This window comes from Odocoileus virginianus, chromosome 21 (assembly GCF_023699985.2).
Source record: "Odocoileus virginianus isolate 20LAN1187 ecotype Illinois chromosome 21, Ovbor_1.2, whole genome shotgun sequence".
NCBI classification, from domain to species: Eukaryota; Metazoa; Chordata; class Mammalia; order Artiodactyla; family Cervidae; genus Odocoileus; species Odocoileus virginianus.
This window is the reverse complement of record NC_069694.1, coordinates 7,296,863-7,316,872: the sequence shown is the minus strand read 5'-3', so window position 1 is coordinate 7,316,872 and position 20,010 is coordinate 7,296,863. Positions and strand designations below refer to the sequence as shown.

Genomic DNA, 20,010 nt, shown 5'->3' with positions numbered 1-20,010 from the left:
GAAGAAGAAAATATAGTGAAGCACCTTCCAGCTGTCCTCAGAAAAAATGTATAATGATAGCATCATTCTTTAAGGTTTTATCCAAAAGCCTCAGCCTCTCTGGTTGTTTTGGTCATTAAAATTTAGAAACACGTTATTTTTAGGAATTGCAGTTTCCATTCTTAGTTTGAAAACAGGCCTATGAAATAAATTTTATAAAACAGGGCTTGAAATCAAAGGTTTTTGTAATTAATATTTTTAGGGGAAGGGTGTGTGTGCTACTTCTATCCAGGAAAATTTCATTTAATTTTGAAGTATATTCTCATTTTATAATAAAATTGAGAGTTAGATGGTAAGTGACTTACCTAAATTAACATCACAAGTAAGTGGCAGAACTGGAAATTAACTTTCTGTCTGAATCCAAAAACTGTGATTTTTAAAAATATTGTCTGTCATTTTGCTATTTTCTGTCTTTCTCCCTTATAGTTCTGAGTCTTAAAGTGGGATTTTAAGTTAGTTTGTGTGGGCAGTGGTCTTGGAGTTTTGGATTGTGAAATACTGGATGTTTGCATTAGAGTATGAATGTAATAAAGAATAATTGGCATGATATAAAAATTAAACTGTGAAAAATCTTCCATCTTTAACTTTCCATAAAAACCGACTCTAGAACACAGAGTACTTCTTTACAATGGGATTCATCATGGTGGCGTATTTTCTTGAGCTTTTGTAGTAAATTTTTATACACAAGGTTTTCTTTCCCTGGAGTGAAAAAAAAGACCCATTTTTCTTTGGGTTATAATTTGGGGGGAAATGAGGACAGAAATAAGAACAGAGGTATGACAATAATTCTTTAGCATTTTACTGATCAGACAGTTTGGGCAATCTGCAGGGCAACTTTTCTAATTTGTTCCAGCTTTCTACCCTCCCCCAAAGTTTGGTTTAAGAGTGTCCTTTAGTGTCCTGTGGTGGTTTTAAGGTTATTTACTTCTTTGGAGGAAGCAGATAGTGTGGGGTGCTATAGAGAGCTTTGAAAGGGTTCATGATTTGCAAGATCCATTTACTCTTGTTTTCCTTAGAAGTCTTAGCGCAGAAAAACAGATGTCTATAAGTTACACTTTTGGCTTCTTAAATTGGTCAGAGAACATCTAATACCTCTGATTTTCATTTTGACATTCTTCATTTCTGTGCTTATTCAACAAAGTATTTTACCATTGCTAAAGTTGTACATTTCGTCCTTTTCTGCAGATATCAATGATGATAATGAATGACTTTTTTTTTAGGGCATAGGAAGAAGTTCCCTATTATGCGTATTTACAATTAAATCTAATTTGGGGGTAAAATTATCTTCAGAAAAATATGAAATACTTTAATCTCAAGTGCAGAAATGGTTGTGAAGCTAATTCTAGCTAAAATGCATAAAGTAGGATTTTTAATCCTATATTCTTACTAAAAATAAGACAAAAGTCACATTAAAATCTTTAAAATTTGGGTTTTAAAGTTATATTTTTTCTGTACTTAACATTCGATAACTAAACTGTTTAGAAGAAGTGAAAATGATGCTATCTTTTGGGATGGGGGCGGTTAAGGACCTTAAAATAGTAATTCTTAAATTTTTCCATCCAGTAAGCAAGATTAAGAGGTATGTACAAAAACAAAAATTTTCTTTGAAATCTTATGGGGCTCTCTTTTGTAAGAGTACATGTGTCAGTTAGGTATGAAGTGTAAAGTACAAAGTAAGTTGTTGTTTAGTCGCTCAGTTGTAGCTGAATCTTTGCGGCCCCAGGGATTGTAGCCTGTCAGCCTTCTCTGTCCATGAGATTTCCCAGGCAAGAATGCTGGAGTGGGTTGCTGTTTCCTTCTCCAGGGACTCTTCCCAACCCAGGGATCGAACTTGAGTCTCCTGCTTGGCAGGTGGATTCTTTACCATATGGGAAGCCCCACAAAATAACTAAATGTAGATAAATATAAAAATCCTAACCAAAAAAATGAAAACAAAACCTGTATTTTGAGGAATTATGGTTTTAAAAATTGAGAAAAGGGGAGGATTGTTGTGTTAGTTGAATAGACCAGTAAGATACTAGTGAAGGTTACAAAATCTAAGTAGAGAGCCCATTTGCAAGCAAATGCATGTGACCAATGAAGTGAATCCCACTGGAGGGTTTTCTGAATCACAATCATTATTTACTATGAGAATGGATTGTTAAAGATCATTGAGAGATTGAAGTGATAAGATTGATATGACAGTACTTTGAGAAACGTACAAAATGTCATAGATGTAGACAAATATAAAAATCTGATTTGAAAAGTAAGTAATTGCTACTGAAGTAAACTAAGCAGAAAAACAGATTGAGGAAGGCATTGGAAGATTCTAGGGAGGCATTTAGGCTTCAGGAAATTGTGTGGAAAGGGATATTAACTAAATGCTTAGGGCTTTCATCATCCTGCTTGATGGTGTAATATTTTCAGTTAACCTACACACCTAGAAATTTAAATGAGAGTGTATAGCCTAAATGAGTTATAATGACCCTGAATTTTCTTTTTGTCTTGAACCAATGTAGCCCAGGGTATCAGATGGCAGTGTTCATCTATAGATGAGTAGAATTATCACTTTGGATCTAATACACATGAATTTGGCAAATATAAAATAGGTGTTAGCTAGTTTTCTCTGAACATTCCTATAGTAAAGTCAACAGGACATTTTTCAAATGTACTATTATTCAAAGTGGTGTAATGTCATTAAAAACATTGCAGTTAAATTTTGTTAGTGTTTTTAAGTATTCTTCAGATTGGCTCTTTACGTTCTTGAAGATCACAATATTTTTACTAGAGTAGATAAGCTTATGAAAGAACGGGTTTCAAAAAATTTTTATAGGTAATACTTTAATAAAAATAGGTTTTTTCCTTGGTGATATAACTAACATTTATTTTCTGTTTATTTTTAAGACGAGCAAAAATCAAATTAAAGTAGATCTTGTAGATGAGAATTTTACAGAATTAAGAGGAGAAATAGCAGGACCTCCAGACACACCATATGAAGGCAAGTACTTTTTTCTGTATCAAAATATTGTGTGTATTAGAACTTATCTGAAACACTAAATCAGAATAATCTTAAGCATTTATAAACTACATGGAAGGTAACTTCATTTGGCTTAAGGATATATACAGCAGTTTCTAAATAATAAATTCAGATACTTACCTAGACTGATTTTTCTTACTGAATTTTAGCTAACTTTTTTCTTTTCCCAAAACAGATTTAGTAGAACTAAGCTACAGGTTATATTATGTTAGAATTTAACAGTGTAAAATTAAATTTACATCTAGCATGTTAAACCTTTAACTTACATGAACTCTCAGTTACCCTTCATATGGTATCTGTAACAAACTTTGTTTTAAATTTCTGACTTACGTTTATTTTTTAAAGCAAAGTTCCTCTTCCCTGTTTGTCATTTAGCATGTAATTCACTCATATGTCTTTATACAGGCTGTATTCCAAATATTTAATTTTCTTTATTCAGGAAAGCTTTAAGTGATCATTTCAAGCACATAGAAAAGAAAGGAGGCAGCTTTCCTGAACTCTGTTCACAAATTAAGTCTTTATACTTTAGACTATGGAATTGGGGTGGTAAGGTACAAAAAGAAGGAAGCTTTGTAAGCTTTTTATCTACTCATTAGGCAGATCTTCAGTAGTGAATAATATTATATATTTGAGTTTGTATGGCATAGCCAAGATTCTTGCATGTAGTAGGCATTCACATATTTGATAGAAGTCCTGTAATATTGTAGTCGTAGCATTTATTGAGCTTTTACCTATTAGAGGTTTATGTGTCTTTTCTCATTCAGTCCTTAAAACATATCTTATGAGGTAAGTACGGTTATCACTGTTTCATAGATGAAGAAACTTAAGCTCAGGAAAGTTAAGTAACTGTTTAAGACATCTCAGCCACACAGCTGTGATTTGAGTCCCTAATAGCCTTTGACTCCAAAGCCTTTTTTCCTAATCTCTTTCTGCTCTTGAATAAATCAGGATTGATTGAATGTTGGAAGTGGTGGTGATGTCTCTTTTGAATGTAGTGGTTCTATAATTCTGAAATGAACAATAAGTTAAAGTTTTTCAGAAAAATTCAGTGTCCTAGACTATTTTTCTGTTTTCATTTGAATTTTTAAAGGCCCTAAAATATCCTTAGCACATTCTACCAAATCTGAAATGATATAATTTTATTTTTTTGTTTTATAGTTCATATGAGCCATTTCTAGACTTACTTAATTTTTTATAGTGCCTCCTGTATGCCAGGCCTCATCTGAATTCTTTCATGAATGGCTATTCAGAATATTCATGTAGTCCTTTTGACAGTTGTTAGATGGAGAAGAGATCTTGAGTTATCTTGCAAAAATCAAGTTAGTCCTGAGTAGCAGATGTTACTTATGATATACTAGCTTCTTCTGAAGCTAGCTTCTTCTGAAGGCATACATTATAAATATTCTTGAATTGCTTCTTTTAGGTTGTTTAGGTGTGTTTTTAAAAGATAGCAGGGCAGTAGCATTATCACCCTGCAGCTCTTCCAGTGAATTGATATTTATAAACAAGAGAGCTCCTGAACTAAACAGAGAGTTTGTTACCTTCTTAGCAACTCTTAATAAAGATACATGAAGTTTTTAAAAATTGGACAGTACATACTTACTTGCAGGATGATTAAGTTATAACTATACCACATTCATTAGTTAGAAAAAAAGCTTGATCATTTTTAAGTGCTTATTTCTGCTGCTGCCACTGAGACATTAATGTTTGATAACATTAGTTTTAATATGCTTCTTGGATATGTATTTGAACTAGATTAACTTAAATTGTATTCTTTTAAAACTATTGAAGAGAAGTTCATTTTGTTTAAGAAAAGCATCAGTTGAGGGCATTAGCTTAGATACTTTTTTTTGCAACATGAATGGGATAAAATATTTTGATAATGTGTATCTCAGGGCTCTTGCTAAATTTGGAGGGTTTTTTTTTTTTTTTAATCTCAATAGCTAAGGCATAAGTTCACATGAGAATGTTAAATTGTTAATAGCCATCATTAAGAAATCAGGCAGCTATTTTATGTAGTGTAGAATGTAATCAGATTGAGCTAAAATGACCATGTTATTGTATATGTTACCTCAATTTTCTTTTGCCTTGATGGCTCAGTGGCAAAGGAACAATTTAGTTCTTGAGCCTTTCTCCCTAAGCTGTTTTAAATTTATGGAATCATTCTTGATGTTTAAAAAAAAAAATCTCACTGCTACCCCAGCTTCCCTTTGGACTAAGTTAAATTTAAAGATTATAGATGTTTAATATTAAAAACTATTCTTCAAGAAGTAAATATTTTATAGTGAAAGCTGTTAGGATAGTAATGTAGTTTTTTAATATTATAAAGCTCTCTTAGTTGTGTTGTTCTGATATATACCAAATAATGTTGCAGTTAATGCTGTATTGATTATATATTGAAGTTGTCAAATAATGTGAGACAGAGCATACTAACAGCATATGGAGTAGAAATAGAATTTGGGGGATTCAAGGGTCCAGCATTATGTCTGTAGCATTTCAGGGCTCTCATACTGCTCCTAAGAGATTGTTTTGGACATTCAGGAAGGAAAAGCCTTATATGAAAGGTTATAGAGACAGTAATTTGAAATTTAATGGAAAAAAGTAAAGTTCATAGGAAGGAAAGAGAAGACTCTACATATTACTCAGGCCAAATTTATTATACCTATATTTGAAGCTAACATTTATAACTCTGAACATGAAGTTATCTCTGTATACACACAAATTTCCTGAGGTCCCATTCTCTTACCTGTGTTTTCCTTTTATTTCTTTGACTTCTTTGCTTCCTGTTTCACTGCTATCATGTGCTCTGTGCCTCAGGCCTCTAGTTCTGCTTGTGTATCAGTCAGTCTGAGATTCTGTTAAAAAGAATAAGCAAGAAAAGAAGAATTGGAACCAAAAAGGGCAAAGAAAGTGGTACCAAATGAACTGCTTTTTTATTTTCAGATCTGCATTCATTTATTCCTAAAAGTGAGAGAAGTGAAGGATATGCCGAGGATTGAGCGTATGGAATTTTGAAATCGATACTGTTCCTAGTGCACAGTTACTACTTGTATTTTATTACTTTGTACCATGGAAAATTTCAGATACATACAGAAGGCAAATAGTATAATGAAACTTCCATGTACTCATCAGCCAGCTGTCAGTTAATGTTAACTGTCAGTTAATGTCAGTTAATAGCTGTCAGTTCATGGCTAGTCCTTGATCTAAGTCATCACTTGACTATTTTGAAGCAAATCCAAGGCGTAGTTTTATATATAACTATTTCACTGGTACAGTTTTGCTTGTTTTATTTTGGAATGGTAAATACTGTATGTTAATGGAACATAAAATTTTAGAATTAGAAGTTTCTTTGGAGTTATGACTCAAATCCAGTCTGAAGTCCAGCGCAAGACTCCCCCTTCAGAGTTTCCTGAGGGGCAGTTAGCCTCCCTTTTAATATCTTAGTATGGAAAGCTAGATAAACTTTTTTTAAAAAATGCCCTGTTTAGCTGCTAGTTGCTCAAGATAACTTCATACCAGTATGTTGCCTACTGTGTATGTATTACTGGTTAGAACAGTCTCTTGGTAAAGTTTTGCATTTTATATGCCTATTTAGAGGAAGAGAGTAGGTTTCTGTCTTTGTGCCTACCTCTTGTCTTATTGTTGAATTTTGTTTTTTAAATTTTAACGAGAAGCATTGGTATTTTATGTCCCAAATAAAAGTTTGGGACAGTTTCACATTTGAGAGAACCAGCTCGACATAGATTTTTTTTTCAGTTCATGGCATAATCTGTGTATCTTTATTCTCTGTACCTTCTGTGCCTTTATACTTCCCTTCCTTCTTTCCTTTTTTCTTTCCATTTTTTTGTCTGATTTAGCAGCTTTTTTCAGTGTGGATTAAAGGAAGCAAAAGCAGATAGAACCTGTACTCTCTAATTGTTCCAGTGAATTCTTTGGTGTTGGATTGTCTATAGATTTAATGTATTCATCCATCTCTAGTCCAATTATTCACTGATAAGCTAATATCGGTTGTATAAAATGGGTATTCTGTATGCTTTATGTGACCTTTATATTAAAAACTAGTAATATTTTGTCTATTTCATTTTTGGGTTTCAACTTTAAAGTGAATCTGTTGTAATTGAATATAACATCGTTTTTGTTTTGAAACGTTCTATCACTATATTTGGCTTCACATATTTGAGACAAGCAACATTCTTAACTTTCTGTTTTCCCCATTTTTTAGGAGGAAGATATCAACTAGAGATTAAAATACCAGAAACATATCCATTTAATCCCCCTAAGGTATCGTAAGCCCATTTTTTATGCATGAACTATGTGTCTTGGTTCGTTTAATTAATATATACTTTAGTATTTATTAAAACTACAGATTTTGTGTGTGTGTGTGTGTTTGCTCTGTAAGTTTGGTGTGGACAAGGTTTCAGGTAATGGTGATTTGCTTCTGGGATTAGAATGAAAAGCAAGCTTACTTAGAGGCAGCTAGTAGTGTATTTAGACAGGAACAAGATATGTATCAGACAATGGCTTAAATTCTAGGTCTGGAAAAACTTGCAGTGTCCCAAATTTAGAGAATCTTATATAAATTTTTATTTGCCTCAAAGAAATATATATATATTTATATATATATATATTTTAGGGAATAGTGTTTCTGGATTTATTTTCTGGATTTATTCAAGATTTATTTGAATGCTTTGTGCCAGTATAGCAATAAATAAGGCTTTTACTGTCCTTGCTGTCATGGAGCTCATGTTCTAGTGGGACGAAAAAAGTGAACAAATCACTGCAATTGTGATAAATATTAAAAGAGGAAACAGAATAACCTAGGATTGTATATAACAAGTGGAACTAATCTAAACTTACATTTTGACTGAACTCCTTCCTTTACGTCTTTACTTTTGCTATCATCACCATTTTAGTTTAGGCTTTCAGCTTGATTACTTCCCTTGTTTTGCCTGTTACTTAGTCACCGTTTCATTTTTACCACTAATGTTCATTCTTTGTAGTGCTGTATTATAAATCTTCCTAAAGTGCATTTTTTATCATGTTTTGTTTCTTCTCTTTCCCTGTTAATAGTCTAAACTCCTTATAGCAATGGGCATTTAAAATCTCCTATAACGTGCCTCTGTGGTCTTTTCCAGCCTAATCTTCTGCCAGTTTCACCCACAAAATCGGTTTCATTTTCCAACCTAGATTATTTGCTGTTTGTATAATGCTTATTCTTTCACACTTTGCTGTCATTTTCACTTGAATCATTATCCCCGTCTTTGACAATGCTAGTTTTCTTTTGAGGTCTGGGTAAAGTATCACTTTCTCCATTAAGCTATGCCTGTCACAGTGTTTCTCCCTTTACTCTCAATGGCATTTTATATAATTTATGTAGTACTAACACAGTTATAATATGAATCAATGTATTGTATTATTTGATGATGTGTATCTTTCACTAGCTTTTGTGTTCCTGAGGTCAAAGACCATGTCTTAATACACCTTTGTATTTTCTGTGATTCCTTAAAGTATAGGGTCCCTTGAGCATATGATATTAGTCTTTCCAGAATTCATTCACGCAACCTACTGGTTGTCCCCTGTTTAAGAATAGACAAGATAATGGAAGTTTCAGGGTAAAGTTGTGTCACCTGACATTGTGAGGTGCCTGTTTCTCTGTTATTTATGTTCATCTATTTTCTGATAAACCTGATTGATTTTTTTATTATGGTAAGTAAATATAAAACTTATTACCTTAACCATTTGTAAGTGTACAGTTTAGTGGCATTAAGCAGATTCATTTTGTTTTGCATCTTTCACCACCGTCCATTTTCAGAACCATTTTTCATCTACTAAATAATAACTCCCTGTTTCCTCATGCTGGTAACCAGTTATACTTTGTGTATTTTGGTCTACTCTAGGTACCTCATTTAAGTGGAATCACTCAATTTTTATCCTTTTGTACCTGGTTTATTTCACTTAATGTCTTTAAGGCTCATCTGTGTTATAGTTTGTATTGGAACTTCTATTAAACTTTCATTTTATGTCTGTGACATAATATTCTTCCTTATCTTAGTTACCCTTTACTAGGTAATGTTGATTGTCAATATTATCATTAAAATAAAATAAGTAGTAGTCTTTTTTCAGTTCAGTTCAGTCGTGTCCGACTCTGCGACCCCATGAATCACAGCATGCCAGGCCTCCCTATCCATCACCAACTCCTGGAGTTTACTCAAACCCATGTCTATTGAGTCGGTGATGCTATCCAGCCATCTCATCCTCTGTCGTCCCCTTCTCCTCCTGCCCCCAATTCCTCCCAGCATCACGGTCTTTTCCAATGAGTCAACTCTTTGCATGAGGTGGCCAAAGTACTGGAGTTTCAGCTTCAGCATCAGTCCTTCAATGAACACCCAGAACTTAGTTTATGTTAATTGTAGAATACTATAAGTTTAAGAGAAGATTTTAAAATGTTTTGGGATAAGGATGACTTCCAAGCCTAAAAATTATTTTTTTAATGGAAACGAGGGAAGAAAGAAAAGATCTCAAGAGAGACTGCTCTCAAACACTGTAGTTTTACTATTAAGTAAAAAAAAAAAAAAAAACCACTATGTTTTTAATATTAAGTTAAAAAAAAAACCCACTATATTTTTACTATTACGATGTCACTTGCATTGTGCTAAGAATTTTATATGCCTTCCTAAGAGTCTTAATGAGGGAACTGAGGGTTAGAGGTCAAATAGAAACTAGATTTGTAAGGCCTACTGTGCTCTACTTCCTTGATCCTACTGAGGAAAGAGTAAGGGCAGAACCTCTGAAACAGTGGGTGTGGCTCTACCAAGAACAAGAATCAGTTCAGCCGCTCAGTCGTGTCCGACTCTCTGCAACCCCATGAATCGCAGCACGCCAGACCTCCCTGTCCGTCACCAGCTCCCGGAATTCACTCAGACTTACGTCCATCGAGTCAGTGATGCCATCCAGCCATCTCATCCTCTGTCGTCCCCTTCTCCTCCTGCCCCCAATCCCTCCCAGCATCACGGTCTTTTCCAATGAGTCAACTCTCCGCATGAGGTGGCCAAAGTATTGGAGTTTCAGCTTCAGCATCAGTCCTTCCAATGAACACCCAGGACTGATCTCCTTCAGGATGGACTGGTTGGATCTCCTTGCAGTCCAAGGGACTCTCAAGAGTCTTCTCCAACACCACAGTTCAAAAGCATCAATTTTTCGGTGCTCAGCTTTCTTCACAGTCCAACTCTCACATCCATACATGACCACTGGAAAAACCATAGCCTTGACTAGACGGACCTTTGTTGGCAATGTAATGTCTCTGCTTTTTAGTATGCTATCTAGGTTGGTCATAACTTTCCTTCTAAGGAATAAGCGTCTTTTAATTTCATGGCTGCAATCACCATCTGCAGTGATTTTGGAGCCCATAAAAAGAACAAGAATAATCACCCATAGTTCAGATCTTACAGCATTTGACACAATTTTTGATCTTAGGCAAGTTGTCTAAGGTGTTTCCTCATTTGTAAAATCATTTCAAAGGAGTAGTCCATTTAAGAAATAGTATTTCAATAATTCTATGAAACATTTTTTCACGTTTTTTAATATTTCTCAAATCAGGGTATATCTTTTAGTGGATGAAATAATTTAATTGGCCCAGTTTTTTTCTTTCTCGTGGTATATAAAATAATGGTTTTTTGAATACTTGATGGTACCTGTGGTTCAGTAAAATACAATACTTAGAAGAGCATGCTGTAAATATTAGCCAGCATTATTTTTTACCGAAAAACATGATGGTTAGATGCAGTGAAGTAGGTGGCAGTGCCTTAACCATATGCACATGGTCAGGCTCTAGAGCCTCTTTTGTCTTTATCAAGGGGAGTGCTCACCTTTCCTTTCATATAGCACATAGCAGTTCTAGATATGTACTCAACAGAAATGATAATGTGTCCATACAACAGCTTGTACACAAGTGTTCATACCAGCCCTAATTCATAACTGCCCAAAAGTGGAAGCTTTCTAAATGTCCATCAGCTTAATGGGAAAATTAAATGTGGTGTATTTACCACATCTGTTTATAAAGATGAACGGTCTGCTATGTGCTATAAGATAGATGAACTTTGAAAACATCATCCTAAATGAAAAAGCCAGGCGTAAAAAGCCACACATTGTATAATGTCATTTACAAGAACATTAGAAGAGGAAAATCATAGAGAAAAAAGGTAATTTGTTGGTTGCTTAAGGCTGGAGGAGTATGAAGGAATGGGGAGTGACTACTGGTGGTTACATAATTATTTTTGAGGTGTTGAAATGGTCAAAAATTATATTTTGGTGGCAGTTGCACAGCTCAGTATACTTACCACCAAGAAGTGCACTTTAAATGAGGATGGATTATTGTCGCAATAAAAGTGTTTATTTCCCTCTATTGTTTTCATTCATTCACTAAGTCGTGTCTGACTCTCTTCAACCCCATGGACTGCAGCATGCCAGGCTTCCCTGTCCTTCACTGTCTCCTGGAGTTTGGAGTTTGCCCAAACTCAAGTCAATGGAGTTGATGCCATCCAACCATCTCATCCTCTGTTGCCCTCTTCTCCTGCCCTCAATCTTTCTGAGCATCAGGCTCTTTTCCATGAGTCATTTCTTTGCATCAGGTGGCCAAATATTGGAGCTTCAGCTTCAGCATCAGTCCTTCTGATGCATATTCAGTGTTGGGTTTCCTTTAGGCTTGACGGGTTTGTTCTCTGTGCTGTCCTAGGGACTCGGAAGAGTCTTCTCCAGCACCACAATTCAAAAGCATTGATTCTTCAGCACTCAGCCTTCTTTATGGTCCAGCTCTCACATCCATGCATGATTACTGGAAAAACCATAGCTTTAACTATATGGATATGGACCTTTATTGGCAAAGTATTGTCTCTGCTTTTTGATATGCTGTCTAGACTTGTCCTAGCTTTTCTTCCAAGGAGTAAGACTTTTAATTTCATGGCTGCAGTCAATGTCTGCAGTGATTTTGGAACTCACAAAAATAAAATCTGCCACTATTTCCCCCCTTTTCACATCTGTTTACATCAAATGATGGGGCCAGATGCTATGATCTTAGTTTTTTGAATGCTGTTTTAAGCCAGCTTTCTTTTTTTTATGGGCTCACAGTTCTTTTTTTTTTTTTTTTTTTTTTTCAGTTGGAGGCTAATTACTTTACAATACTGTAGTGGGTTTTGTCATACATTGACGTGAATCAGCCATGGATTTACATGTGTTCCCCATCCCGATCCCCCCTCCCACCTCCCTCTCCGCCCGATCCCTCTGGGTCTTCCCAGTGTACCAGGTCCGAGCACTTGTCTCATGCAGCCAGCTTTCTCACTCTCCTCTTTCACCCTCATTAAGACGCTCTTTAGTTCCTTTTTGCTTTCTGCCAGTAGAGTCGAATTATCTGCATATTTGAGGTTGTTGATATTTCTCCTGGCAGTCTTGATTCCAGCCTGTTTCATCCGGTCCGACATTTTGCATGATGTGTTTTGCATGAAAGTTAAATAAGCAGGGTGGCAATCTATAGCCTTGACAAACTCCTTTCCCAATTTTGAACCAGTCCATTGTTCCATGTCCGGTTCTGCTGCTGCTTGAGCTGCATACAGGTTCCTCGGGAGGCAGGTAAGGTGGTCTGATATTCCCGTGTCTTTAAAAATTTTCCACAGTTTGTTGTGATCCATAAAGTCAAAGGCTTTAGCATAGTCAGTGAAGCAGAGAGAGGTGTTTTTCTGGAATTCCCTTTCTCTGTGATCCAACAGATGCTGGCAATTTGATCTCCAGTTACTCTGCCTTTTCTAAATCCAGCTTGTGCATCTGGAAGTTCTTGGTTCACGTACTGCTGAAGCCTAGCTTGAAGGATTTTGAGAGTTACCTTGCTAGCATGTGAGAGGAGTAGTTGTACAGTAGTTTGAACATTCTTTGGCATGCCTTTCTTTGGGATTGGAATGAAAATTGATCTTTTCCAGTCCCGTGGCCATTGCTGAGTTTTCCAAATTTGCTGGTATATTGAGTGCGGCACTTTAACAGCATCATCTTTTCGCATTTGAAATAATTCAGCTGGAATTTCATCATCTCTGCTAGCTTTGTTCTTAGTAATGCTTCCTAAGGCCCAATTGTCTTCACACTCCAGGATGTCTGGCTATAGGTGAGTGACCACACCATGGTGTTTATCTAAGTCATTAAGACCTTTTTGTGTAGTTCTTCTGTGTATTCTTGCCACCTTTTTTTAATCTCTTCTGCTTGTTAGGTCCTTGTCATTTTTGTCCTTTACTGTGCCTATCTTTGCATGCAATGTTCCCTTGGTATCTCTAATTTTCTTGACGGGATCTCTAGTCTTCCCCTTTCTGTTGTTTCATGTATTTCTTCTCCTTGTCCAGTTAAGAACCTCGCTTTGCCATTCTCTGGAACTCTGCCTTCAGTTGAGTATGTCTTTCTCTTTCTTCTTCACCTTTCACTTCTCTTCTTTTCTCAGCTCTTCGTGAGGCCTCTTCAGACAACTGTTTTGTGTTCTTGCCTTTCTTTTCCTTTGGGATGGTTTTAGTCACGGCCTCCTGTGCAGTATTACAGACCTGTGTCCATCGTTCTTCAGGCCCTCTGTCTACAGATCTGATTCCTTGAATCTGTTTGTCACTTCCAGTGTGTAATCATAAGAGATTTGATTTAGATCATACCTGAATGGCCTAGTGGTTTTCCCTATGTTCTTCAATTTAAATCTGAATTTTGCAATAAGGAGCTCATGATCTGAGTCACATTCAGCTCCAGCGATTGTTTTTGCTAACTGTGTAGAGCTTTTCCATCTTTGACTGCAAAGAATAAAATCAATCTGATTTCGATACTGACCATCTGGTGATGTCCATGTACAGTGTATAAATCTAAGTCCAGAGTGATGTCATAGTCCTAGCTCTGTTTTAGGCACTTGATACATTATTTCATTTAATCTTTGAAATCACTATTTTAACCCTTCCTCTTTCCACCATTTTTAGAAAAATAGACTAAAAACATAAGAACTCAGGTCTGTCTGATGTTTTTGCTACTGTTGATAGCTCATGTTGCTTTTCAGGCCACTACTGTCTTAATTCCAGTTATTCCATATTGAGGTAGCATCAAGATTTAGAAAAGTCTTCTTTCACTCAGCCCAAATTTGCTTTTTCTTTGGCTTCAACCAGTTGTTGTAGTTGGAATTTAGTATCATTTTAAATGCAGTCCTCCTCTAATTTATGGTATTATGCTTTTGCAGTAAATGCTGATTAATGTATGATAAATATGTTCTGGATATTTCCTATATTAAATTTGAATTTTTACTGCTTGGTAAATATAATGGAAAGAGTGGAGAATAATTGTGTAAATTTCTTGCACAGTTAAGGTCACATATGTTTAATACATAGCCTCGGGTTTCATTTTTTTTTAATAATCATCTTACATGTCTTGGATGCTTGCCAATCTGTTCTCCAGAAGTCTGTTTTTAAAAAAAACACTTGATTTTTGGTTGTGCTGGGTCTTTGTTGCTTTGCAAGGCCTTTTTCTAGTTGGTGAGAGGGGCTTCTCACTGCGGTGGCTTCTCTTGTGGAGCTCAGGCTTCAGTAGTTGTGGCACACAGGCTTAGCAGGTTTAGCGTGGCGTGTGGCGCTTGGTAGCTGCTGCTTGTGGGCTTATTTGCTCCAGACATGTGGAATCTTCCTGCACCAGGGATCGAACTTGTGTCCACTGCATTAGTTGGTAGATTCTTATCCTCTGTGCCACCAAGCAAGCCGCTCAGATTTAATTTTAAACTTTATGAGATTAAAATAGTGAAACTATTAAATTCTCAATGCTGTGCAGCCAAAATTGCACCAGATTGAAAGCTTACATTGATTTATTTTAACATGGTCACAGAGAATTTTCTGCTCTTTTTTTTTTTGCAATAAACTATTGACCTCAAGAGCAGAAGGTTTACTTCTGGACAGAGAAGATATATCTTTGAGTCAGCTGAATATAGTGTAGAAGGAGTTTGATTCAATGCATACTTAAAAGTAAATTGTAATATATACTCTATTAATGAAAAACTCATTAAGTTAGGAAAACTAGTTCAGTGATTTGTCCAACTGATTATTGGAGATTAGATTGTGAATTTTCTTCTTTTTCCTTGGTGTTACAAATATACTCTTAAATGTGAAATTGAGTATAAATACCAATGGTAATAGCCTTTAGTGAGTCTTCTTTTCTGCATATGTATATTTAAAATAGCATTTTCTTTTGTACAAGTCAGTTAAAACAGGTTTAATATTGTAACTCTCATGAGTTCCAAGCTTGAAACCAGAAATTCCTGATAGAATAGAGTTCATATCCGCCATGAGGTAGAAGGTGAAATTTTTATTGAATTAAAGACTAAAAATATAGGATACATCCTGTAGGAGGAGATAAGATTACTGATGATGGTTTACCAATATAGAGAATGAAGAATAGTCCCCTTCCTTCACTTCAGTCTGGTTACATTATGTACATGGTATTAAGATTTTTGTTTCTAAATTCTTTAAGAGCTCCTCAAAATTAATGATTGTTGTCAACTTATCCAGATGGTGCCCTTATTGGTTTCATTTGTGAAAATAAGGAAGCTTGACTGTTATTTGTGTGAGTATTTTAGTACTATTTGTCTTTGCTGTTGTTCAGTTGCTCAGTCATGTCAAGACTCTTTGCAACCCCATGGACTGTACCCTGTCAGGCTTCCCTGTCCTTCACTCTCTCCTGGAGTTTGCTCAGACTCATGTCCATTGAGTTGGTGATGCCATCCGCCCATCACATCCTCTGTCGCCCTGTTCTCCTCCTGCCCTCAATCTTTCCCAGCAGCAGGCTCTTCGCATCAGGTGGCCAAAGTATTGGAGCTTCACTTCAGCATCAGTTCTTTCAATGAGTATTCAGGACTAATTTCCTTTAGGATGGACTGGTTTGATCTCCTTGCTGTCCATGGCATTCTTGAAAGTCTCCTCCAGCACCACAGTTCAAAGCCATCAATCAGGTTCCTACATGACTACTGGAAAAGCCATAGCTTTCATTATACGGATCTTTGTCAGCAAAATAATGTCTTTACTTTTTAATACGCTGTCTAGGTTTGTCATAGCTTTTCTTACAAGAAGCAAGAGTCTTTTAATTTTGTGGCTGCAGACCCAGGGAGCTCTGCCTGGTGCTCTGTAAAGACCTAGGGAGTGGGGTGGGGTGGGGTGGGGTGGGGTGGGAGGGAGGGTGAGTCAAGAGGGAGAGGGTATGTGTATACTTATGGCTGATTCATGTTGTTGTGCGGCAGAAATCAACACAGCATTGTAAAGCAATTATCCTCCAATTAAAAAAAAAGTGTGGAAGACCACACAGAGAACTACTTACAGGACAGTTATATCTGTACTGGTAGATAATGGAGTAACTTTGAAAATTATTCTCTTTATTATTATCTCCAAATGCAGAGTTCCTTGTTCCTGATTGTAGATTGTAGTACAAAGAAATAAAGTTTAATAATTTCACATATTAATAATAATGTGCATATTAGTTTTCATGTGGAGTCTACTGAGAATCATGTACTGAAGATTCTTTAAAAAGCAATATACAATTTACACATGCTTAGATCATCAGCCTAAATCATAAACCTTTTGACATCTTCAGTAGTAGGTGTTTAAAATTCTGTTTTCCTTGGGACTTCCCTGGTGGTCCAGTGCTTAAGACTTCATGCTCCCACTGCATGGGGCACAGGTTTGTTCCCTGATAAGGGAACTAAAATCCTGCATGCCTTGTGGGTGTGGCCAGAAAAGAAATTTTCTTTTTTTTTCTAATCTTGTTGAAAATACTGAAAGTCAAAATACTTTGCTGTCCTTGTGTCACTGAAATTGTGGCTTATTGTTATCTCATATCATCATAAAGCTTTGAACTCAAATGGTAAAAATTACTATGTGAATATCCTGATTGTATCCGTTACCAAGAAATGTTTTTTGTGCATGAGCCCTATATGCCGGTCATATTTGATCTTCACTATATTTGAGAACGATAATGTTGAGCTTTTTAATAGCAAGTTTGTCTTAATGTTAATTGTGTATTTAATCAGTGTGAGGCACTTCAGATGCTTGGAGTGCTCTACTAAGCAAATAGGCACCATGCGTTTGAGGGAAGACTAGGCTAAGGTGGGAGAGATTGTAGAAGTGTGATCAGTACTGTGATACAAAGTGAGGCGTGCTGTGGGATCAGGTCAAGGAGAGTGGTTGTGGAAGTTGAAACTTGGAGAATCAGTATGAGTTAGCCAGAGGAGGATATTAAGGTGTGTTATTGGAAAAAATGTATGAAGGCCCTGAGGCAAATAGGACTTGTTGAGCACTTGCTTTGAATGTGTGGTCTTAGGTTTGAGAGGTAGGCTAGAGCCAGTTTAAGAGTGTGGACTTACATAAAGGAAATGAGGAGGCCTTAAGTGAGTAGTGTCATGAATCTGGTTTGTTTTAAAGAGCTCTCTGGTTTCATTGTAGAAAATGGATGAGAGGGAACAAAACTGAAAACAGTAAAGTCAGTAAACTGTTGAGTAAGCCAAGGAGCATAATGATAGTCTCCTTTAAAGAAATGGTGTTCTGTGGATGGAAAGAAGTAGGTATCAGTGAAAGCAGTAAGTGTAATTTTTTAAGAATTATAAAAGAACTTGGAGTGGAAAGTCTCCATTAGTTTTAAGTATTTCGAAGTCATTGGTGACTTAAAGTGCTTTTTCAGATGGTACACATGTTAGTGAGTATGTGCAGAAATAGGGATAGATAGCATAGTATTCTTGCCTGGAAACTCCCATGGACCGAGGAGCCTGGTAGGCTGCAGTCCATGGGGTCACACAGAGTCTGACATGACTGAGCGACTTCACTTTCACTTTTCACTTTCATGCATTGAAGAAGGAAATGGCAACCCACTCCAGTGTTCTTGCCTGGAGAATCCCAGGGATGGGGGAGCCTGGTGGGCTACCGTCTATGGGGTCGCACAGAGTCGGACATGACTGACGCGACTTAGCAGCAGCGGCAGCAGCATAGACAAGGAGAAGGAAATGGCAACCCTCTCCAGTATTCTTGCCTGGAGAATCCTGTGGACAGAGGAGCCTGGTGGGCTGCTGTCCATGGGGTTCGCACAGAGTCGGACACGATTGAAGCAAGTCAGCATGCATACATGCATTGGAGAAGGAAATGGCAACCCACTCCAGTATTCTTGTCTGGAGAATCCCAGGAACAGACGAGCCTGGTGGGCTGCTCTCCGTGGGGTCGCACAGAGTCGGACACAACTCAAGCGACTTAGCAGCAGCAGCATAAACAGATCACGAGAAGCAGAAGCATAAATATTTTAGCTACTTTGCGTAAATAGCTTAGATTTGGAGCATACATTGATGAATAATTGTTGTAAGGTACTTTTAGTTTGGCTTGTAGTAATCTATTAAGTGTTAAAGAATTTTGACTTAGGTGACTAGCATATACATGTCAAATAAAACCCTCCTCTGTCTTCTCCTGTTCCTCCTCCAGAAGCTCATGAGTAAGAGCTGATGAACTCAGATTTCATTTCAGAGTTAGCATTTTCACTTGTTGATTTCTTGCTCTTTCATGCTAAGACAAACAGGTACATTTGGAATCTGAGATTGTGTGAGTTTGTATTTTCTATTGCTGACTAGTTATTTGATATTGGGTAAATTTCTTAGACTTTAAGCCTCAGTGCCTGGCAAATAATAGTAGACCTTTAAGTATTACATTTTTCTAAAGTATTTTAGAAAAAAATGTTACAGAAAAATCAGAAGCAATCTTTCAATCACTTACTACATCTGTTTTCACATATTGATTTTGCTTTTTCCTTCAAACCTATTCTACACCCTTTGTCACACTAAAAAATCGTCATTTGCTATCTGTATTGACTTTATGTACTACCTAAATAGATCTTAATTCATGTTACATTTCTCATAACATCTAACACTATGCTAGGTAAGTTATGAACACCTTAGTTATAGTTAATTGGTGGGTATGTTTGAGCATTTATTAAAAAGAATGTATGTCCTCGCATGAACATGCATTCTTTTTAATAAATGCTCAAAGATACCCACCAATTAACTATAACTATATATATGGGATTTAGAAAGATGGTAATGATAACCCTATATGCAAAACAGAAAAGAGATTCAGATGTATAGAACAGACTTGTGGACTCTGGGAGAAGGCGAGGGTGGATGTTTCAAGAGAACAGCATCGAAACATGTATATTATCTAGGGTGAAACTGATCACCAGCCCAGGTTGGGTGCATGAGACAAGTGCTCGGGCCTGGTGCACTGGGAAGACCCAGAGGGATCGGGTGGAGAGGGAGGTGGGAGGGGGGACCGGGATGGGGAATACATGTAAATCCATGGCTAATTCATTTCAATGTATGACAAAAACCACTGCAATGATGTAAAGTAATTAGCCTCCAACTAATAAAAATAAATGGAAAAAAAAAAAAGAATGTATGTCATTGACAGCATTCAACGTACTGAATGCTTTGTCTTCTACATCCATCCCTTGACCTAGGCAAAATGATGTAATGTTAAGTATGGGCTTTAAAAAAAAAAAAAACCTGAAAGGAAAAAAAAAAAACTTAAGGATTTCTCTTTTTTTGAAGTTTTACTTAAATTATATGGTTGTGTGTTTTTGTTTTTTTTTTTTTTTGCTGTTACTTAAAAGCTCAAATGTGCTTTATGTTCTAGGTCCGGTTTATCACTAAAATATGGCATCCTAATATTAGTTCTGTCACAGGGGCTATTTGTTTGGATATCCTGAAAGATCAATGGTAAGAGATTTTGAATTCATGTTCAAGCCTCATACGATTCTAAGTCTGTTAGAGTGTTAAATATGTACTTGACCTCAAAGCATAAGCATAAGCATATTATACTTTCTCTTATTTGGGAAGTAATTTTAAAAATTGATGAAATCTCTCAAGTACATTAGAGAAAATATGTTATAAT

The 20,010-nt window shown here is 36.3% G+C and overlaps 1 protein-coding gene and 1 non-coding gene across 3 annotated transcripts in view; one reads left to right on the top strand and one right to left on the bottom strand.

Moving 5' to 3' along the window:
• The window catches only part of UBE2K (ubiquitin conjugating enzyme E2 K), a 72,954-nt gene that overhangs the window by 37,856 nt on the left and 15,088 nt on the right, over window positions 1-20,010 (top strand). Inside the window, exons 2-4 of one of the 2 annotated variants that reach the window (XM_020878980.2) lie at window positions 2,923-3,016; window positions 7,278-7,336; window positions 19,753-19,835. In XM_020878980.2, the coding sequence (XP_020734639.1) occupies window positions 2,923-3,016; window positions 7,278-7,336; window positions 19,753-19,835 (236 nt within the window). Of the gene's footprint in view, window positions 1-2,922; window positions 3,017-6,305; window positions 6,325-7,277; window positions 7,337-19,752; window positions 19,836-20,010 lie in introns of those variants that run through there. The other variant, XM_020878981.2, reaches the window with a different exon arrangement.
• On the bottom strand, window positions 10,817-10,939 carry LOC139030313 (U6atac minor spliceosomal RNA). The gene has a single exon (XR_011482613.1). It is a non-coding gene; the product is annotated as a U6atac minor spliceosomal RNA (small nuclear RNA).